Source organism: Haemorhous mexicanus, chromosome 5 (genome assembly GCF_027477595.1).
Source record: "Haemorhous mexicanus isolate bHaeMex1 chromosome 5, bHaeMex1.pri, whole genome shotgun sequence".
Lineage (NCBI taxonomy): Eukaryota > Metazoa > Chordata > Aves > Passeriformes > Fringillidae > Haemorhous > Haemorhous mexicanus.
The window spans coordinates 16,890,767-16,914,405 of NC_082345.1; the positions used below are offsets into that span (position 1 = coordinate 16,890,767).

Sequence of the window (23,639 nt, forward strand, 5' to 3'; positions counted from 1 at the left end):
CCATTGTCCAACAGGGACACAAACGTACAGAGAGTGAACAGTAGCAGGCAACCCACTGGCTTTTCCATCATCATTACCCTCTCCAGACTCTCAAAACACCTCCTGGACTGTTTGGCAACTAGAGAAGAAAGCAATACCAGGAACAGGAATTAATGAAGTTACACACTCATCTTGGCTGGACATGAGGTAAGTGAGGGTTAGATGAGACCAGGCCAAGCTGTAAAAACACCAGTTTAATAGTGAGGAAAGTCCAGGAAAAGTGCTAAGGACAAAATTTAACATTCAAATCTGAAAAACATCATTGCTGACTTGTGAATTGTCAAATATTTTCATTTATAAGCTGTGCTCACATCTGATGTTTGGACAAGAAAGGGAGATAGGACCAAATGGATGCAATTTCAGCTTTGCCATGAAATCAGACAATTTGGCTCCACTGTTCAAATATCCTGTACTAGAAAGCACACACAGCTTCCATTAACACTATTAAATGAAAAAAGATGAAACTGCAGACACAGGAATAATAACATGGGCATTTGCTGTAAATTGAAGAGTGCTCATATTCATAGCCTGGAAATCTTCCTTTGGGAATTCTAAGCAATTTATTTTTTTGTTATGGTGGGGAGAATGAAAGGTAGAGAGAACCAAAGAATGCCTACAACTTCTGTGCAGTATTCAAATAATAATCTGCTTTTGACAGAATGCACCACAGAAAGCCAAGCTGTACAACTGCACTGACCTCCTCCCCAACAGCAGAGAGATAAAAGTGGCTAAGGTTATATAAATAATTGTTTGGTCTTGTAGACCTATTTCCAATACTCTCATGCAGATGATTGCTTATGAGATGGCTTTCACAACAATGCTATTTTATTATGCAGAGATAACCAAAATGCAGAAATATCTTGCCCAAAGTCTTGATTAACAACCCAATTAACAGTTTGGGTTCTTTTCTTTTTTTCTTTTTTTGTTTTTTTTTTTTTTTTTTTTTTTTTTTTTTTTTTTGTTGTTGTTGTTTTTTTTGTTTTTTTGTTTCTTGGACAGTACATCCAGCATAAAACTAGACATTTGAGATGTCACTTCTTGAAATGTTCTTCATGAATTCCACACACTTCTTCCTTCTTCCTATCATTCCAGAGAATGATGGGAAGAAGCACTGTCTCTGGTGTATATTCAGAGTATTTCTAAGATACATAAACAGAAGTCCAGGAGAGAACACATTATAACATCCTTTGTTATCCACTGAAATCAGGGCAGCAAGGCCTGACTACTTAACTCCACCCATAAATAATAGAGGACTTCAGCCTCAATAAAAGGCTCAAAAATGGAATAATAGGGTTATGGGTGTGTATCCACAACAACTGATTTAACAAGTGCAGCCATCTGAAGCCATCTGATGTTTGATCTTTGGTCAAACATCCAGGTCCAGCTTTTCAAAGTATCTATTAATTTTTCACAACTGACTTGAGACTCTCCTTAATGAAGTCTCATTTTCAGAAAAGCACGAAGGCCCGTCCTTCTGAAGACACTGTTAGTTGCCATGCCAAAAACTCAGGTTTGTAGAGTTTGCCCATGTAGGGAAACACAGCATGAGGTTCCTGTTAAACCACATTAGATGGAGGCTGCAAAGTGAGAGGTGTACACAGTCACCTGTTCCTGCACAATTCTTTGCCAGCATTCTGAGCACAGCTAATTACCTGTCTACCCCTGTGAGTTTTGCAGAACACCTGGAAAAGAAAACATACTTATTTTCCATTCCTATTCTGAAGATGTTATTAAACACAGGGATTTGAATGAAACTTATGGCTCAGGTCTTTAAGACTCTAGCTGAATTTTTCCATTTCATGTTTTTTTATAATCTACTGTAAGCATCCACTGTTGGCCACTGTCAGAGACTGCGCATCAGCCAGACAGATCTTTAGTCAAACTTGGTCTGGCCTGCTTACACACTTTTAATATTAAAATATAAATACTCATAGGTAAGGACCAGATTCCTTGCATCCACTGTAAAGAGTCCTGATTTTGCCTTCCTGTACTAGGTATAATTTAAAAATTTTTGTATATTCCATCAGCACAGAACATGAAACTAACTGGACAACAAGGAGAAATTCTGAAAAATGCTTTAGGGGATTTCCAAAGATCTGATAACTAGGCAAACAAAACTGACATTCAAGAAAATCTGTCCATCTCCATAACTGGCACAAGTAACTTTTTATGGAATTTTCTCCCAAGTGCATCTGGGATCTAGTAGACTTAGCATATAAAGGACTTTTAATTTGTGTTTAGTTTCAGCAAGTAGGCGATTCAGCCACTGAATTAAAAACATTGCAAATTAAATAAAGGTATGATCACACAGTCTAGAAGTGCTTCCTGAGTGGAATGCACTAAGAAAAAAAAATTAAATTAAAGAATTAAAACCATAAAACTGAGACCGTGAGGATTAATTTTATAATGATTCAATGATAATATGGCAGCTTAAAAATACCATGTTCTGGTTAAAGTCAAAGCACAAGTACAGAATATTCTTCATTAATTTCAATGGAATTTGAATCTCACAGCCGCAGGCTCTCTGCCCTGACACACCTCATCCAACTTTGTAGATGCCCACATCTGTGTCAGAAAGAAGATTCTTATTTCCAGGACATGATTTATCTGACCTATTTTTGCCTCCAATAATGCAAGGCAAACTGCATGAAGGAAAGTTTTCTCCCTCAACCATAAAGGGAAAGTAAAGCAAATGGTTTAAATGGGCTGATCTCTACTACTGAGATCCACCTTTGGAAAGATGAAATCCACACTCCGTCCTCTTCAGACAGCCCTGAAAAGCACTGGAGCTCTGTAATACACCAAATGCTCAACAGACAGAGCCTCCCTCCCAATACAACAGACTTGATTTATTCTGAAATTTAGGTCTCTGAAGGAGTGCAGAGATCATAAGCAAGTGCCTGAGCCCAATTTCAATGTTGAACTAAAAGAATTATAGGGTGTATTATTAATGGTCGTAAGTGACTGACAAGCGTTTGCCTGAGGACAGACAAATGCAGGAAGCAAATGTTTCTATTGATTCACATGTTAGTCTTGTAACTTGTGACCCCAGAAAACTTTTAAAACAAAGGCAGAACCATGTTTTCAAATTACCACAGGAAAAGTAAAGTAATCCCACCCCCACCAGTCAAACGATTTTACAGCCAGCAGACTGCACAAAACCACATGGAGGAGATATTTTTAATTAAGTGCAATATAAGGAAAATAATGGTTACCCGTATTCAGTCTAAACAATTATTATCAAAAGGACTTTAGTATTTGAAAGTAAGCCATTTAAGAAAGGCTTACCGTTTGAAGCATAGACTGTTTCTGATTATAAAGTAGAGCTTTTAATTAAGATTAGTAAGGCCTAATTCAAGCTATAATCTGGTTCCTTTAGTTAGCAAATGTCTATTAAAACCGAGCAATTACGGTTAAATGGGTTGAAGCATTTAAAGCACTCCCTCCTGCCTCAAATACTATAATAGAAGAGTATGTCAGTGACTAATACAGACCAGAAGACATGTATTTATTTCCCTTAAGTTTTTTTACATCCTTGTTGATCATAAAGTTTATTGAAGAAGAACCTCTTGGTAAACTAGGTTTCAGGTGAACAATATGTTGTTAATAGTTTGAAAAACAAAATATAAAATACAAATTCTGTGGTTTTATAAAGTTTGTTCCTATTATGTTTTTTTCCTTAATTTTCTAAACATCAATAATAAGAATATTCACTAAACTTCCCCTAGGCATATTTCTGACTTTTGATAGCTATGCTGATACTTGGCATGGCCTTAAGCATAGATGTTGTGTGTACTTGACAGATAAAGGTAGAAGTAAACTATGGTTTGTACTACTTACATAAATGGACTCTTAAAGCATTCCCACCTCATCTTCCATTTCCCATTTTTCCCATTTTCACAGCTTGTTCAGTTCAAAGACTGAAAACCTTCATGCTTGGTCCCATCTTTAGGATCAAGTTATTTTAGCAAGTTCAAGCCAAATGGGGTGAACAAATCAAGGCTGTATTCCTGAGGGCATGAGAGCCTCCCTCTCATGCCTCCCTCCCTCCACACCCCTCTGCCTGGCCATCCCAGAGCCCATCTGCAGCAGGACCTTCTGGCTGCATTCACACTCAAAACTTTCACCTGCCTTCTGGACTCTTCAGAACTCCCCCAAAGGACCCAAATAAATCACAGTTTTAAAGACAACAGACTGTCCTTTCCATCAGACAGAAAATGCTGTGTGCAAACAGGAGCACTGAGGTGTTCTCACAGCTACAAACACTGGGGCTTTCCTCAGTGAATGGCAGCATTACGGAAAACACGCCGGTCCTTCCAGAACATGTCCCCCCATCCCTTGAATCCAGACTCTGGCTAACTCAGGCAATTGTAGCATGTTATCCTACTCAGGAGAAAGACTGATGCTGTGGAGCAGGCTACAGCAGCTGTCTCTTGCCTTCCATACAGATCACCAGAATACTTGTCTTAAAAACAGCTCAAAATTAGGACTAGTACCTAATAATAACATTAATATTCATGGACATCACTAAGAGCCTTTCAGCATAAGCAGTACAGGAATGTATTCTGGTAACTCTTTTCTAGTAACTCTTTTTTGGTTTTGTGCAGCAAAGTGCAGAGAAAGAACTCAGAAATGTGCATTGGAAACTTCTGTGTTAACTCAAGGTAAAATGCGTCATTAAGCTGTTCTAGAAAATTAATGCTACTGCTGTTGCTATCCTGATTAGATTTCTGTGTATTTCCTATTTAGAATAAAAGCTGAAGCTTTTGGGTTTTGCTCCATAAGACCACATGTGATGCAGTCAACAGATATTTTCTTATAATGCAGTTCTTGCACTTCCCTCAAGAAAAGGTTTTTTTTAAAAAATATTTCAAAACAGACAGTGAAAGGATGCAAAGTACCAGAAGGATCAAGAAGAGAAATACATTTAATATACACCTAGATGTGATTGTTAATACAAAATTTAAGTGACAACAACTTAGAGTTGACCCATATCACAAAAAGTACCTTCCTAGTAAACAATCATACTATAAAAAACTTGATAGGGTTGTTTCCACTCTTAAAGCTTTTGAGAAAACTGTATTATAAAAGTTCTTCCATTCTGAAGTCATAATCTCCTTAAATGTAAAACTGTGTGTGTACAGAATAAGCTGCTGCCATTTTCACAAAGTGAAACATTCTATACCTAATGAAACAGACTATATCCAACCGAAGCATTTTAGTACTCAGGTTTTAATTTCCAGACAACAGGCTGAAGTTGTCTATTCCTCTCTTATACCCATTCCCTGGCTCATTCTTACAGCAAAACAGTCACAGGTCAGAGAAATCCTGGCAGCCCTCCTTCCCTCATTGGTTTCTTGCGCTCTCAATACCTCTGCACACTCCCATCTGAATAGAGGTAAAATCAAAATAATTTCCTCAGGAATTCGAGCCAAGCAAAAGCCAGAGGGCTCCACTTGTGTCTGCCCTCTAGTAGTCAAATAATGTAGTTAGCCTCCTTCAGGGCTTTGGGTTTGGTGGAGCACAGCCAAAGGAGGCTGCCTTTCCCCAGTTTGCCCATGCACACAAAGCCACCACCAGAGCCCTGGAGAAAATCCCAAATCAGGGGCAGGAGTGAACTGTTCAGAGCACCTGCCTTTGCAGAGGGTGCTGTACCAAGACCCTGCACTAAAGATCAGGTGAACACCACTTTGCAAGCAAGAATTGGGCTGCATTAAGAAAAAAGTGGTGGGGGGGGGGGGGTGAGGAGATGCAAAGAGGAGCTTTGATTGCATGCATCTTTAGACAGGTTGGAATGCATCAGGAAAAATGGAAATTTCTAAACAAAGTTGGACTTAGGTGCTTTGTAGTTAAAGAAAAACATTGGTGTGTCTCCAAGTCACAGGTTTTATGGAATCCTTTCCCAACAAAGTTCTGCAAACAGAAATGCGCCAAATGAATAAAGGCACAACTCTGCTTGGTAGAGACACTGACGTCTCTCAGGTATGAAGTCAGATACTGAATTCCTTCTGAGCATGTGCTGCCAAACAATTTAGATATGCATTACATAGCCTACTTATTCAGCAAAGCAAATACCCCACTTACTTCAACCTCTTTTTCCACTACAACAGGGAGAATGAAAGTTCTGAATGCGACCTCTGCTTCCAGATAATGAAATCAGAACAAAAGCACTTCAGTGTAGTTTCCCTCTTACAACAGCAAGAACTAGAGTGCATAGCAGTAACGTCCTGTAGTATTTTCAGCAATGACATATCCAACAAATAGCTATATCTACAGAGGTTCCCCTTCTCTGAAGCACCTTCTGCAGCAGCACCATTCCCTCCAACAACATTACTAATCACCAAAATGGTATTAGGCATTGCTCTTGGTTTTTCTCCCCCTCAGTTAAATTTTTATGCTCTTTAAGCACGATGTTAAATGTGAGGACTGACAGTGGTTCGTGCAGATTAAGGCATGGGAAGAACAGTATGAAGCTTAGTACCCTCACCCTGAGAGAATAAATGAAAATTGGCTTTTATATTCTCTGAGATAACAGCTCATCTGCTTAAAATTACTGTAAGAACCAGAAAAGTCTGAAAGTTGTCTATTTAATATTTCTGATCCTTTGATGGCTGTACTGTAAAACGTTGTCAATAGCTGTGAAAGCGTGATCTTGAATTTGATAAGTTGTCTATGGGTCCTACAGCACCAAACAAACTTCACTAAGTTTAGGTCTAAAGCATGTCCAAGATCAAGGTCTTAAATCACCATTTTAAATAATCCAGATTTTTTTTAAGTCCTAGGTCACTGAAAGAAAAACTGTGACCTTCTACAGGCTTTAGAAAAGCAGCACTGCAACATAAAATAAGGCAGTAACTTCAATTTAATAAAGCACTTAAACATAATTTCTTTAAATGGTAACAGTTTCTTAAGATTAAGCACAGTCTTGAGCACTCTGGTGATTCATGGCACCTGAATAAAAAAATTCTTCCAACTGTAATGTAAGGGTATTCCTTTTGCTCAGCATCTTAAATGTATAGAAAACTCTTGAAATTTCAAGGGGGTCTGTCAAACCCTATCTTCAATTTCTTATAACTCTGCCAAATATTTATGTATGCACCACATTTTTTCTTGCAAGGTACCTGCTTTAAAGCAGGTAATTTTTTTCAGCTGAAATTTAAAACAAATACATATATGCTAAAACAAACTAAGGAAAAAACCCAGGAAGTTAGCTTTTTCTAAAGGGATTATATGGAAAAATCTCTGCTTTGCTATGTTTAAAAAAAAATCTCCCTCAACTGCTTAAACAGATTTAATACTGCCAGATTTTGTTTCTAATAAGGTGTCAGGGAGTTACCTTTCAAGAGATTTCTCAGGACAGAATAAGATGGTCAAATTACAGCTGAAAATTTACAAAAAAAAGTTAGCCATCTAAAAATTCATTAACCCCTTCCCCTCCCCCAATAATTTAATAAATCTGAAGCTCAACAGGCATCTGCTGAAATTTAGGCAACTGAAGTTTCCAAAACATCCTTCTTGGTAGGTGTTTTTTTCAACCCTATGCTGAAGTTTCACACCACAATGGCTCCAGAAACTAAACCAGATTAGGAAATCTGTTCACCTTATTCACCACCACCTTCTCCCTGCCATGACACTCAGCCTCTAGATACCAGTTCATTGACTTTTCAGTGCAGAAATGCTTACAGGGCATTTTGGGCATATTATTTCAGTGATATTCTTTACAAACTAGCCCCACATCAATTACCCTTGTGTGAAAGAAAGAGCACCATCAGGAAAAGGAGCTTCCTAAATCAGTGCAGAGGGAGCACTACTCCTTTTGCCACCAGACTCCACGCACATTTTCCCTACAGATTCCTGCCATACATCCTCCATCCCAGGACTGCCTGAGGCTGGCCAAACCTCCCTACATTTAAGGCTCACAGCTATCCTGCGCTAGAACAGCCTGGGACTGGTACCATGGGTACAGAGGCTGTACCAATCATCCTCAGGTATCCACCATCCATGACTCCCATTACTCCACTGTTAGCATGGATGCTAATGAACAGAGTGGATGCTACCTGGCTCAAATGCAGAGGAGACAGAAGCAGTATTAGTGCAGCTTTTTTGGGTAAGGGAGCAGCAGGAGGTCACATTCCCTAACTCCTCCTCTGCCATCATCGCAGCAGAGGCTCCCTGACCATGTCCTGCATCAGCCTCAAAACAAAGAATGTGTATTTCAGCAGGGCAGTGAAGACACACATGAAGACAGTGCCCATAACCAAAGGGGAGCTAACAAATGATGGCAATCAGCCAGGCAAAGATGTTTTTCTAGCCAGCCACTCAGAGAAGAACCATGGCTCTGCAGTGGGTGGCAACAGCAGGGAATGTGCTGAGGAACAGGTGAGTTCTGACCTGCTGATGGGGGCCAGAAAAGAGGTGAAGAAAAGGGAGAAAAAGCAATAAAAGAGAGCTGGTAGGAACTGTTTTGACTTAAAGACAAAACCCAAGGGAAAGGACCAGTAAGAGGCACTTAGAGCTGCCAGTTCTCCTGGCCCAGAGGTCTTTCTGTGGGACACTGGCTCTCAGAAAAACACTGATGTAACTGCAGCAAGCCACTGAGAGGACAGGGGAAGAAAAGCTAAATGAAATAATTGAAAATACATGAGAAAATAACAAAAGAGAAGTGGGATTTGCAGTAGGGAAATGACAAGGCTAAAAGACAGCTGAATAACAGAGTACACAAGACAACATAATGAAGACTGCAGGAAAGGGGACTGCACCAGAAGTAAAGGTGATGGGTGGGAAAACAAGGAAGACTGTGTAGTATCTGGCAGATGTAAAATGAATGAAGACAAAAGAAGAACAGACCTATTGATCTTAGTACACTTATGCTCCTTCACTTCATTATGATTTTCCTGGCAGTTAATTTACATTGTGTATCTGGGTGGAAAGAAGTTCCTTCTAAATACCAAGTTTACATTATTCCAGGAGGCCATCCTGGGTTCTGCATCTTAGCAACTGTTGGGCCTGATGAAATTTTATAAATAAGTTCCCAGAGTACCCATAGACCATCCAGCAGACAGGGAGCTTATCAACTATTTAGACAAGCGCTCTTGGAAAAAAACCTCCTTTTTTCCAAATTGAGAATTATATGTAATGCTGTTGAAGAATGAGGCCCATATTTCATAGGACATGGTATTTGTTTATGCAAAATATAGTGATATTTGTATCCAAGAAGCATTCTGGAGAGAAAAAAAAAAGTTGGAGTGAATGTTCTTTTTCTAAGTCAAAATGGAAGATTTCCAAAGTGGACCACCGGAGGAGCTGTTCACTGAAGCAGCATTATGGGTTGTCAAAAAGCAGCTCTGAGAGGTAGGACAGGGTAGGGAAGAAAAGGGAGAGGAGACAACAATAGCTTTCGTGTCACATGGGGACTGATGGCCCTGGGGGCAGTTAAACAGGGCATGTCAGCCCAGCTAAGGGATATTCTGGTTTTAGTGGATGAACTACTGAACAAAGCTGGGAAACGAAAGCAATTTGAACAAATAAATAAATAAAATCAAGGCTCAGCTCGGACCAAAACAAAAGCCCTATTCACTGAACAGAAAGTGGCATGAAGGAGGAAAAAGAAAAAAGTTATCATAAGCTGTTAATTCACTTAGGCTGTAATAAAATTCTGATTTAATACAGAATGTTCTCAGGAGTATACTTGAAGATATTTCTCCACTTCTCCATCCCCCAAGAATATTCATCCCCTGGTGCAAGTTAGAAAACTCACAAGTCAGAATTGAGTATTAAATAGTACCAGACAATTAAAACAAAAAGGAGAAAGAAAAAAGCAGAGATATAGGAGGCCTCAGAATTCAGTTCTGTAACACTTTTATCAGCCTAAACCAAATAAAATGCATCAATCTACCCAATAAGAGAAAATAAAAAAGCAGTCACCAGCTCAAATCAAAGAAGCTAGTTTATATTCTCTCTCCTTCATTTTTTGACAACATATACTGCTTCCTTGTGAAAGCTGCTTTCAGTGAAATCAGCACAGAGGCTCAACCAGAGTAAAGCCATAATCTGTGCGAATCAAATTGGGAAGGAAGATTTGATCCTGGAATAGAAATCCCCATAAAATTTGGAGGTGGCAGAATGTGCTGCTCTGTGCTCAGATGGGCTGCTGCAAGCCAACTTCACAAATCCAGCAGCACAGACTTGGAGCACCAGGTGTCATCTGGAGCACGGCCTTAGGGGAGGGTGACATGAACTTCAACGTGAGACATGAGCACCATCTGTCAAGTATTGTAACCCTAGAAAGCATAGCAGCTTCAGCACCTAATATCCCTGCAGACCTCATTCAGGGAGACCAAGGGAGTACTTGAGAGTATTAATTCACCTTCTACTGCAATTGGAAGAATCATCAATCAGGAAGAAGTCACCTAAGCTGCCTTGTTCAGTGGCATCACTGTTATTCTGCAGAGACAGACAGAAAAAGTCTAAGCTCACTAGAGTTGTGCAAGCATCAAGATGTCCAAGTTTCAGAAACCAAAGGACACCCAGCAGTGTTCCAGCTCTCTCAGGACATCATTGATGAAGATGACTCACTTAAGAAAGAATTGCTGAGAGTGGATTGATGGGACACCATGGAGCTCTTAAAAGAAATGGGATCATTGTTCCACTTAAAGGACATCCAGAAGCACCTTACTTACTTATCCCTGCAGACAAAAGGAGGCTCTTGAATGAGATACTGGACTGGGAGCTGGGAAATGAGAAGTCTGGAAAGTCCTGTGTTTCCAAGTTGATTGATTCAGAGCAGCCCTGTCACAATATTTGGATTCACTTTTGAAGAGCATGAGGAGAACACAACAGGTATTTCAAAGGCCATAATAAAATGAAAACCCAATGAGTGAAACCATGGATGAGCTTCTTAAGAAAATGAAAGATAAAACAGGTCAACAGGATTAAAATTATAAGAGGAAGTATTATGTCAAGGAGTATTATGTCAAGCCCAGAGAGTTAATCATTATTATTTAAATGAAAGTGATGAGATGTTTTTCCAATTGCTAAGATTTGTTTAAAATCCATTTAAAACAGATCTAACAAACAGATGCAAGTAGAAACTTGGCTTCACATCCACAAAACTACTGAAGATGAGAATGACTGTTCAGAAGGTCTGTGTTTCTAAATGGACATGTTCAGAGGCTGAATATACCTGTGACTGAGTCAGGAATGGTTGGTTTATCTTATGTTGAGATTGTACCATGGTTAACCTAGTGAGGTGCTGCCACTGGGGCAATCAAGAATAAAGGCCCTCATTGCAGATTATCATAATCACCTGCCTATTTATCTAGAATGATTATTTACATTAAGTAAAAGACTACAAATACATGAACACGTGACTGACTTAAAACTCTAGAACTGCCCAATGCCACTCACTTAGCAGTCAAGAAGAACTGCTGCTGCTATAGTACAAATTTGCAACGTGAGCAGAAATCTGAAAATCACCCTTTCAGGGCAGACCCTACCAGGACACTTTGCCATGGTATGTGTATGCTGCCCTCAGCAAGAAATCCATCAACAATTTGATGAAGCTTCACAGGAGAATTAAAAAAAAAAGAAAGAAAAAAAGTCCAGCTGAAAATTGTGAACACTTCTGCACAAAAAGTTCAAGAAACATTGTAACAACTGTATGAGATAAATTATTAAAAGAACTGAAGCAGAAGTCTGAAAATGCTATGAAAGATAGTAGAAAAAAATGCTCCAAGAGGAAAATCTCAGTCAATATGGGAAAGCACCGAGTAGAGTTTAACAATTCAGAAGTAACAGGTCCCAATAAACATGTCTTAAGGGTCCTACATGTCAGGTATAATCCAAAAGGAAAAAGCCAAAAGCCAGAGCAACTCACTGAAATTACAGTCCCACTGAGAATAAAAAGTAGGCTAAGGAAAAAATCAACCTATAAAATAAGCTTAACGCTAACTGGATATAAAATGGGCATAGGTAAACATCAACCAACAACTATACAGAGTATTTTAACAATTAATGGCTTGAGAGTTTGGAGTAGTCAGAGAAATAGTATGGGGTAAAAGCCCCAAACAGCCAGGTTTGAGAGCTAAACCCCTTCCTACACAGTTCAGTGACAGAATATCCTACAACTGCAAACACACAACATTGCATCGGAGACGAGGAACGCTCTGTCAAGGCATAAGGAACTCCAGGACCTGGAATCCTTTTGTACTTTCTGGAATTTCCATTGCTTTGACACAATTTTGTTGAGATAGCAACCTGTGAGGAAGCCAAAATTCAATGCTGAGAATGTAAGAACAAAGTCCAATGGATTATGAAAGATCATGCCTGCAGCTGAATCCAGCCCACTGCATTTCAGATCCTGACTAAAATCACAACGGCGAAGACTTCTTAGGCAATAGCAGGTGTGCCAGGGCAAGTAAATTAATTAATTGTGAATAAACAGATTTTGTATATTGACTGGAAATAGAGAATTATTTTTTAAAGATTATCTGTGTTGGACACATTATTCTGTCCTATGAAAATGCCAGCTAGAAAATTTGTGTTCAAGGGATATTTATACATTATGTGATATGGGAAAATACCATGGCAATGCTGACCATGAGGCTTTACAAAGCACAACATATACCTTAAAGAAAGAAAAAAGGTCAACTGAAATCTATAGAGTGAAGCAGAAGACAGAATGAGGAACTCTTCTGTCTGGAGGAACAACTGTGCTCTGTGGAAAGAAACAGGTCAAGTAGTTCAGGCAAGAAAGCTAGCCAGAGAAAAAAATGAAGAAAAAGATCTGTGAACTGAAAAGTCATCCTTAATCTTCATAAACTCTGGAGAAACCCAAGCCAAAAGACATTTTGAGAGAAAAATCAAAGTTCAGAAAGAAATTCCCTACTGATGAAACTTAACAGACTGTCAGGAAAATGTTTCCTTTCCATGTAATTGCTGCTAGAGTTCTTCACATGTCCTTAAAGGAATATTTGTGTCATACCTATTTCTCCCCACCCTTCAGCTCACAGCAGCAAACCCTGAGCAAAGTGGTTGGGCTCCACATTTACTCCATTGATCTAAGGATTCCATTGTTTCAAAAAACTATAAATAAATACACAAGAGCACGCAAATACATATTGATATACTGGACATGTTTCTACAAATATGTGCTCCTCAGAATCATCCAAAAAATGTTACTTCCCATACTTTACCCCTTAATCTAGAACGGATTTTCAGTGAACAAAAGCAGTCTTTAAGACTACCATTTAAAATAAACAAACATGCACATTTCTAAATTAATTGCAATGCCTCAATACAACCTAAACTGGCAGCTCACTAAAATATATTAGAATGAATTTGATAGCATGTCTTTAACCTCACTGTGCTGTATGAATGGCAATTCTACTTGTCTAGTATAATCTGGTTGCATGAGAGAGCCTGGGCTTGAAGTGAGTTAGTTATGATATAATCAATGTTCTTCACACATGAAGCAACGCTGGTAGATGGCTACAAACTTAGCTAAAGAGGCTCATTTTCTGTAAAAAATCTTTTTCTCACAGGTAACCAGTTTCACTGATCAAAAGGCTTATTTTGAAAAGCCCAGTTATAATGACTGGGCTTTAAAATCAAGACAAGAACTATTTAATGACCCAGTTTTAGCACAACAAAAACAATCCAGTGGGTTTCATCCTTGTTAATAGTCACTTTTACCTTATAACTTCTAACAGCTGATCACTGAGTTTGTCTTGTGACAGAATACTAAATACAAATCAATTAAACCAGTCTGTTTATTTCCATAGGTTTTGAATACTTAACCTCAAGATGCAGAATAAACCCACTCTCCATGTACAGCAGGCCTGAGGCAGATCTTAGACCTGCCACTGACCCTTTCTGAAGCTTTCTGCTTCTACCAAAATTTGTTATTAATTACCAATTTAAGACACGGAACCAATGCAAAATCTTTAGAACTGTTGATATAATATTGTAGGGAAAACCGTGATATTTCATGCACAGTAACACCTGGTTTAGACAGCTTACATTACCTAACGCTGAACATCCATGCAGTTTTGCAGTCTGCCCCAGTTTACTTATCAGACTTATCAGACACTAAATTCTATTAGATATGAGCTTGATATCAGACAGTGATGTTCCATTTTTCTGTACAGCATTACAAGGATCACTCTTGCTTTTTACTACTTACTGAATTTGAGATTTTTGTTTATTTTTACCTGAACCAAGGCAAGTCAGGCAGAGATATATGTGTATTAGAGAAGCATGAATATAAACCACTTCTACCACTAAACAGAGCTCAACAACTAAAATATGAATAGTTAAAGCATAAAGAAATTTTAATGTAGAAAACCAACACAACAAGCACCAATGCTGGGAATGCTGTAACCTCTACAGCTGCGGCCTCGAGTACATTATCTCAGTTCTGTAGCTCTTTCCCTGGAAGGGAGGAATAGAGAAAGAACTGGTGCTGAATGATTATCCTGTTTGCAAGAAAGAAAATCTGGCTTCCAGAGGAACAGCAGCCCAGAGATGCTAGAGCACCAAAAGGTGGACAATCAGAATTTGTCTTGTCAATTTAAGCCCATGAAAGAAAAATATGACAACCACAGAAATGCTTTCGGAGGGCACTTGAACAAACATTTTGGAGGTCCACGGAGAATAATATGTGGTTTCAAATTTTTGTAGACCAAAATAATTTCTAGGTCTTCAATCTTTTTAATGGACTGGTTATAGACATTTTTAAAAAAGCTGTATTCTGCTGTAGAATGAGAGAGACTTGGAAGAAAAATATTATATCTGCTAAGTATCTACAAGTGGGGAAAAGTAACAATCTTGCATCTTTTATTTCTAAGGCTTTCTGCTGTGGTTACAGTATTTGTTCTTTTCACAAGAGAATCTCTCCACTGAGATTCAACAGACAAGATGAAGTGCCTAAAATCCAAAATATGAATGTACATAGAGCCTAATAAAACCTGCTAGGTCTTTTTCAATTACAAGACTCATGTGAGGAAATAGAGAAGCAAAGTAAGTTTTTTCAAGTCTGTTATAACCACAATAATCTGAAATGCTTCCCTTTAAAATAATGTTCCAAGGACTAGAACTATACAATCATGACACACGTAGGGTGTCAAAGAGAATCAAACTCCAGCATCCTGTCTGAGTAGGTACAGAAAAATACCTTCTGTAACTTGTCTGGGAAAAACAAGGGCGAATCCTTTCCATCCGCTCTCTGCTGGGGAGCTAGCCAGGGGCCTGGCCCGGCCCATCCCATCCCATCCCATCCCCAGGCCACACCCACGTGTTTGGCACACCGCTTCCAGCCCCAGGGGCAGCGGGCCCACCACTGCCCAGGAGGAACCGGTGCTAGCAGAGAACGCCATCCCCTCACACCCCCTTTTTAATTTTATTCTTAAGAGCAGGCTGGCGGGCACAACACTTGCGGTGCCGGACAATTAGCAAAAGCAGCAGGGGGATGCTTGCCAATAAACACCCAGATTTGAGGTTAAGCAGCTGTAAATCTGCATTAATCGTTTCAGGAATTCAGCTATTTACAAAAGCTTTCAAAGAGCAAACAAATAAAAGAAGGGAGGGGAGAAGAGACAGGAGAGGAGCCGATCTGTCCTTACCTTCACACTGCTTCCCTTCCCCTTTGTAGCCCGGTTTGCAGATGCATTTGTAGGATTTCGGTGTGTTTTGACAAATTGCGTCGATGTGACAGTCATCCGTAGCTTCTGCGCACTCGTCAACATCTGGAAGTACAGAAGGAATCGCAAGGGGACAGATAAGAAGGGAGACCTGAGCCACAAAACACCAAGGATAGATACTCCCCTTGAAGCTGTTTGCCTGTCTGCTTTCCCAGTGTCATGCTGGAAATGAGAACATCTTAGGATAAATAACTAAACTAGACAAAGTGATATTCTCCTCAAGTCGCTTAGGAGCACTGGTCCACGGAGCTGGAGGGATTCGGTCTCACATTTCTGCACTATGAATAAAATACTTAGACACTAGAAATTAGCTTCTGCTGTTTAAGTCTGGTACTGGAGACCCACATCTTAGTAAAACAAGAGAATGCTTAAATCACATATAAGAGGAGGAAAAAGACCACTTGCATGTTCTAGCACAGAGATTTTCTTAATTTATAAAGATAGACCCTAGTTTAAATAAACTATGCTGGTGGGGGAATGGGAAAAAGAAATATTTGAACAGCAAAACCACCCTAATACTTTTTACTGAGAAGCAAAAAAATAAATAAATGGAAGACCATATGAAACTCGGTAAGGTAGAGTGGAGGAAAGCAACCTGCAATAACATCATCTACTTGGACTAACACTCATTTAGGGGAAAAGTGCCAGAAGCCGTCCCGGCCCCTGCTCGGGTGGCTGCCTTACTGGGTATGCCCGACTTAGAAAGGGGGGACCCAGACCGCTTTCCTTGTTTTCAGAGTAGGAAGCCTTTACAAACACTTCAGTGACGGGCATTCGTTCTCTCCCCCAGACTTAAACAGGACGGGGAGGGAGGAGGATGAGACAGAGTCGAGATCTAGTAATTGTGGGAATGTTAATGAAGTGAGCATGAGGGGAAAAAAACCTCCGACCTATTCAGGGATGGAGTGTACTGGGAACATGGGAACACTTACAGCCCTGCCTAAGGTGCCCCGGCCCCTCACTGCCCACAGCTGCTCCCCGGGCACACCGGCACCCGCAGATCCCGACGCGAGAGGCGGCGACGCCACCGCGCCCCGGGCACAGCGGCCGGGCCGGGCCGGCAGCGCGGCCGCGGTGTCAGTCCCGCACCTCCCAGGGGGCTCCTCCCTGCCTCACGCCACAGCCACATCTGGGGCTCCCGGGAGGACGGGGGCAGGCAGCCGGAGAGGGACTCGCAGAGCTGCACAGAGCACAGCCCCCGCTTTATGGTCAGGAAGTACCGAGGAGACAGAGTTGCTGCGGAGGGAGGCAGACGGGCATCCAGCGAGAGGCATGTGTAGTTGGTTTCATGCCAATTAGATTAACAGATCCTCAAAAAGGTGCACTAAAGTGAAAACAGTTTTATTGTTAGCTTGAAATCCTAACGCTAATTGTTTCAGAAGTGCTCACTCAGCCATTTCCAGTGATAACACACGGATCCTTCAAAGTCACCGGGAACAGGAGGGGGCTATTTAGAGAGGGGAGAATAAGCAGACATTGTAGCATGGCACACAGCAGAGAACTTCTCTGAGAGATGCAGACCGAGGCGGCCCCGCGGGGCACCTCTGGAATCCCAGAGAGAGAATTGCCCGGACTCGGTATTGTTATTGTTGTAGAGGTGGTTTTTTTTTTTGTTTGTTTGGTTGGTTTTGGTGGTTGTGGTTTTTTTTTTTTTTTTTTTTTTTTTTTTTTTTTTTTTTTTTTTTTTTAAGAAAGACGGGAAGAGAACACCCAGCGTCGTAATTTTCCGGACTAAGACAGAGCTGCTCTAATCTGTTGCTTTCTTTCTTGTCCATTGGTTTATTTTTTACCGCTGAGTCAGTTCAGCTATGATTTACGTGAATTAGCTTAGGTGTTGCCCCGACCAGGCACAGATTCGGTCAAACACAAAGAGAAAAGAAGTTTTTGGGGGGTTTTCTCTGCGGGTTTTTTTTTAATGCTTTGGTTCATACTTTTGAGTCATTAAACCGGCACCCATCTCACATCAAGATCAGCAAAAGTGACAGCTGGACTCTTTTTAATGCCGTCAAAAATTCAAACTGCATTGAGCCAAGGGGGACATTTCACAGCAAACACAGGATGCCTGGGAGTCAGGCGTGAATGCCAATGAGTCAAATGAAAGGGCAAAACCAAGTATGAGCCCCTGCTCTGCTCCACATCTCACATTGCATTACTGGGACTTTAAGAACTTCTAGGCTGACTTCGTTCTTTTTGTTACATTTAAACTCCTCTATCCGAGGAACAGGGAATTTTTCCACACCCTTCCCCCCCCCCCCTTCCCCCCGACGCCTGCCCCCGCTCGTACTTCACCTTACAAGATTTCTCATCGCACAACTTCAAAACCTGCATACATTTCTTTCAGAAATCACTTCGGGCTTGCAACATTCCAAAGCAGATAGGATTGGGGGGGTGTTCGATTTTTGGTTTGTTTTTTTAAACATCGAAGCAAAGACAAAGTATAATTAGAGCTATTAAACTGATACGAGCGCCGCTGTTTAAAACACCAGGTCTTTGGGTTAATGCGCAGACAAGGAAAACCTGTGAAGATATCCCAGCCAACGCTTACTCTGCGGAGTCTCCAGGGCTTAGCACATACTTATCTCGTAGGCACTCAAGGAAAGTAACTTTTTCTTCCCCATCTCTCCCTGCAGAAATCCCTCGGCTCCGGCTGTGGCAAACACGCGAGAAAACGCCTCCCCACTGCAACTTTCAAATCCCTCAGCGCTACGAGCAGCGAGAAGTGTCCTCCCCCTGAACACCTTACAGCGGGCAGAGGAGAGCGGACAGACACGGTTCCCCCGGGGCCGCGGCTCCGCGCCGCTCGCGCCTGGGGAAGGCGGCACGGCGGCGGAGCCCCCTCTTCTTACCTGCGCCCCCGCTGCCTCCCGCCAACCTGCCGGCCCAGGCGAGAGCGAAAAGCAAACAGCAGCACCGCGAAAAGCAAACAGTGCCCATGATAATGATGCGATCCCCGGTGCCTGTCTGCGATAAGGGACGCGCTCGGGGCCGGCCGCGCGGAGCCGCCGGCGCTGACGCCCTGACAGCGCCCCGCTGATTCGCCGGGGCTCCCGCGGCGGGGGCGGTGCCGGGGCGGGCCGGGGGCAGAGCCGCCCCCGCGGCTGCCCCCGCGCCCTGCCGCCCCGGGGAGGGGGTGCTCGGGCGGCGGGGAGCCGGTCCGTGCCCCGAGCGGTGCCTACTGGGGGGGCGTGCGGCGCTGCCCGGCGTGGCAGAGCGGCCCGGCTCGCTGCCTCCGCCGCCCCGACAGGGAGCGCACAGGGATCCCGCAGCATCGCCACCCTCCGCGCTGCGCCCCCCCGCAGCTGGGGCCGGCGCTGCGGGCGCCGACAGGGGATGGACGGATAGACGGACGGACGGATACCCCCCACGCCGCGGCTGTGAGGACAGACGGGCCGGCGGACACTGCCCATCTCCTTGGCAACCGCAGCCAGGGATCCTTCACCCTTCTCGGGTTCAGGCTAAAAGAAAACGTTCCCCCCCTTCCCCTCTCTCCTGCCTGCCTCCTAGCTTCGTCTAACTCCGCTCCCGCTTGCCACGGGTCATCACCAGCTGCTGGCTTCCTCCAGCGTTTTAAGGACTTTCCTGCGGAGGCCAGTGCGCCTTTCCGCCTTTCCAGCCCTAGGTTTGCTCCTCCAAGCCCTTAACTCGGGTCAACCATGGCTCCTCAAGGGATCCCTGCGGACCTGGCCTGGCCCGGGGAGATGCTCTCCCCAAAATCATCTCTGCTGCAGACGGACATGCGAGTGTCATTTTCACCACCACCTTGGAGTAGAAAATCCTTCACTTTTAAACCCAAACATGAGATATTTTTCCCCTCCGCGGCAAGCCCCATGACCCTAAACTCTTTCAGACTGTCTTTAAGGGACTGAAATAGCTGGTAGACCTCCCTTGTTTCGGCCGTGCCACGCCTCTTTGCTTTACACCTTTCTTTCACAGGTACCCCACTGCTGAAATGCTTTGCTACTTTAGCAATTCCCCTTTACTTCAGGGGAATTAGGAGTTTCAACTCCCAATTCCCCGGGGAAGCTGTCTGTCTGTCGTGTATGAGTTCCACTTGTCGTCTGGAAGATAAATACGCCCTGTCATAGCCTTAGATGCCTCTTTTTGACAAGTTCCTCCCAAATACACATACATGTCAGTACAATACACTTGCCCAGAAAGTTGCACTATTAAGTACTTTTAAACTTGAAGAGATGGGAAAGAAATGTAAGAAAAGTTGCTCAGCCCAGCTGCGTGTTTAGTAAAACTCCACACCACGGTCCTTATTCTCCAATAAAACTAAACCACTACCGCACGGTGCTAAAGCTTTCCGCGTGTTTACACCTCTACTTTGGGCATTCCCGTCCTTAATCCCTTAGGGGTGGGGTTAGAGCTATTGCTGTTTCAAATCCGGACGCTTATTTTTGTGTGTGTGTGACCCGGCTGAGGTGCACGGATTCCATGCCTGATTCCTCCATGGATACACTACGGCGCGTCCGTGCCGCGGAGGTTCCCAGAGGGACCACACGGTGCCTTGGAGCGCCACCTCGTGACCGTCACGGCAGAGCCATCCAAGGGCCGTTCTTTGCAAGATTTTTGAAAGGGGGAGTTTTGTCCTAGGTGAAAAGGAAGGCCAAATCTTCCCCCCTCCCCCCCTATTCGTTTCTTTTAAAATATTTCACAGTTGGACTTTTCGTTCAATGTCGTGGAATCATACTAACATTTATCATGGGATAAATAATCCAAAAAGTTTATATTTCATTATGGAGTCCACTAGAATTGCCTAAAAATCAACTATCTCAACTTTTAAAAAAGCCACAGTGCAAAAAATAAGTTTGCTAAAGCAACAAAATGCTTCCACTGCTTTGGGCCTTGGTGAGTTTCTCTCTGCTATGCATTGTAAGTGTTGTGTTAGCTGCAGCTGTTGAGTTACAGAAATCACCACACTTATGCCTGACTCTACACATTTATAGTCCATAACACCTGTATGGCACTCAGGAAAGGAGGTCCCCTTGATGGAATCTCACATTGTTTATATATGTTCTCATATTCTCCGAGGGTGGCATACAACTGAAAACTAAAGATCATTCAGATCAGCTGTCCCTCTTCTAGTGAGCTTGTAGTATTTTTCCTTTACCAAGATTCTGATAGATAGAATACATGAGAGAATACAAAAGTACCGTATTTATCAAAAGAGGGCCTTAACTGTAAGTCAGGATTATCACATAAAATAAAGAACATCATCTACAATCCTTGTGGATCCCCAACTTTTCCACCTGTAATTATGTTTCTCTGCTTGGTTATCATAATCTACCATAATCTCTATGTCACTTCCAAAAATGATTTTATGAAAAATTTAATATTAGAAGTAATGACTAAGCAGCTTCTTCCCATGGGGACAGTAAAAGCCAGACTCATGCCTGTAAATCTGCCCCGGGTAAGGAAGATAAGCAAGAGCTACCCTGGTCTGCAGGTGGAGCCAGCCCAGTCTGAGGGGCACCTCCAGTGTTTCAGCTCTCTACCAAAGTACTTTAGCTGTGGCTAAAAACCTTTGGAGAGCATGTTAATTGGCTTCTAATGTTCTTCCACACTAATGCCCTTAAAGCTTTGGGGACTAAATAATAATGATGCTTAATAATAAAAGAGGTATATTGTAAAAAAGGATCCATCTCTTTACAGAATAGAAAGTCCATACAAAGCTGCATATAAGGAAAGAGCAAAAATACAACTGTGGCTGCAGAAAAGTACTCCCGCTTTCAGAACACCTTCTCCCACAGATATGCACCATTCCAGAAGCTCTTTGAAAAGAAAGACAGGCCTCGGCAGAATTATTTGTTTTCCAGGTTTGCTGTTTATGAAGAGGTGTACATTGGGGCCACTGCTGCCACAGGAGTCAGAAAAAGCTATTAATACTGGGAAACATACAGGCACTCAACAGCCTATGGAAACTTGAACCAAAACCTTTACCCCTTCCTTCCTTCCTTCCTTCCTTCCTTCCTTCCTTCCTTCCTTCCTTCCTTCCTTCCTTCCTTCCTTCCTTCCTTCCTTCCTTCCTTCCTTCCTTCCTTCCTTCCTTCCTTCCGCCACTTCCTTCCTTCCTTCCTTCCTTCCTTCCTTCCTTCCTTCCTTCCTTCCTTCCTTCCTTCCTTCCTTCCTTCCTTCCTTCCTTCCTTCCTTCCTTCCTTCCTTCCTTCCTTCCTTCCTTCCTTCCTTCCTTCCTTCCGCCACTTCCTTCCGCCACTTCCTTCCGCCACTTCCTTCCTTCCTTCCGCCACTTCCTTCCGCCACTTCCTTCCGCCACTTCCGCCACTTCCTTCCTTCCTTCCTTCCGCCACTTCCTTCCTTCCGCCACTTCCTTCCTTCCTTCCTTCCTTCCTTCCTTCCTTCCTTCCTTCCTTCCTTCCTTCCTTCCTTCCTTCCTTCCTTCCTTCCTTCCTTCCTTCCTTCCTTCCGCCACTTCCTTCCTTCCGCCACTTCCTTCCTTCCTTCCTTCCGCCACTTCCTTCCTTCCTTCCTTCCGCCACTTCCTTCCTTCCTTCCTTCCTTCCTTCCGCCACTTCCTTCCTTCCTTCCTTCCTTCCTTCCTTCCTTCCTTCCTTCCTTCCTTCCTTCCTTCCTTCCTTCCTTCCTTCCTTCCTTCCTTCCTTCCTTCCTTCCTTCCTTCCTTCCTTCCTTCCTTCCTTCCTTCCTCCCTCCCTCCCTCCCTCCCTCCCTCCCTCCCTTCCTTCCTTCCTTCCTTCCTTCCTTCCTTCCGCCACTTCCTTCCTTCCGCCACTTCCTTCCTTCCGCCACTTCCTTCCTTCCGCCACTTCCTTCCTTCCGCCACTTCCTTCCTTCCTTCCGCCACTTCCTTCCTTCCTTCCTTCCTTCCTTCCTTCCTTCCTTCCTTCCTTCCTTCCTTCCTTCCTTCCTTCCTTCCTTCCTTCCTTCCGACACTTCCTTCCTTCCTTCCTTCCGCCACTTCCTTCCTTCCGACACTTCCTTCCTTCCTTCCTTCCTTCCTTCCTTCCTTCCTTCCTTCCTTCCTTCCTTCCTTCCTTCCTTCCTTCCTTCCTTCCTTCCTTCCTTCCTTCCTTCCTTCCTTCCTTCCTTCCTTCCTTCCGCCACTTCCTTCCTTCCTTCCTTCCTTCCTTCCTTCCTTCCTTCCTTCCTTCCTTCCTTCCTTCCTTCCTTCCTTCCTTCCTTCCTTCCTTCCTTCCTTCCTTCCTTCCTTCCTTCCTTCCGCCACTTCCTTCCGCCACTTCCTTCCTTCCTTCCGCCACTTCCTTCCTTCCTTCCGCCACTTCCTTCCTTCCTTCCTTCCTTCCTTCCTTCCTTCCTTCCTTCCTTCCTTCCTTCCTTCCTTCCTTCCTTCCTTCCTTCCTTCCTTCCTTCCTTCCTTCCTTCCTTCCTTCCTTCCTTCCTTCCTTCCTTCCTTCCGCCACTTCGTTCCTTCCTTCCTTCCTTCCTTCCGCAACTTCCTTCTTTCCTTCCTTCCTTTCGCCACTTCCTTCCTTCCTTCCTTCCTTCCTTTTTACTACAACACCCTTCCTTCCTTCCTTCCTTCCTTCCTTCCTTCCTTCCTTCCTTCCTTCCTTCCTTCCTTCCTTCCTTCCTTCCTTCCTTCCTTCCTTCCTTCCTTCCTTCCTTCCTTCCTTCCTTCCTTCCTTCCTTCCTTCCTTCCGCCAGTTCCTTCCTTCCTTCCTTCCTTCCTTCCTTCCTTCCTTCCTTCCTTCCTTCCTTCCTTCCTTCCTTCCTTCCTTCCTTCCTTCCTTCCTTCCTTCCTTCCTTCCTTCCTTCCGCCACTTCCTTCCTTCCTTCCTTCCTTCCTTCCTTCCTTCCTTCCTTCCTTCCTTCCTTCCTTCCTTCCTTCCTTCCTTCCTTCCTTCCTTCCTTCCTTCCGCCACTTCCTTCCGCCACTTCCTTCCTTCCGCCACTTCCTTCCTT

The 23,639-nt window shown here is 43.0% G+C and overlaps 1 protein-coding gene across 3 annotated transcripts in view; it reads right to left on the bottom strand.

The window, feature by feature from the left end:
* The window catches only part of SCUBE1 (signal peptide, CUB domain and EGF like domain containing 1), a 190,841-nt gene extending 172,080 nt beyond the window's left edge, over positions 1–18,761 (bottom strand). For all 3 annotated transcript variants that reach the window (XM_059846144.1, XM_059846142.1, XM_059846141.1), the window contains exons 1-2: positions 18,584–18,761; positions 15,660–15,782 (exon numbers count right to left, since the gene is read on the bottom strand). In XM_059846144.1, coding sequence (XP_059702127.1) covers positions 15,660–15,782; positions 18,584–18,671 — 211 coding nt within the window. In that variant the 5' untranslated portion in view covers positions 18,672–18,761. The remainder of the gene's footprint in view (positions 1–15,659; positions 15,783–18,583) is intronic.
* Between the last annotated feature and the right edge of the window lie 4,878 nt (positions 18,762–23,639).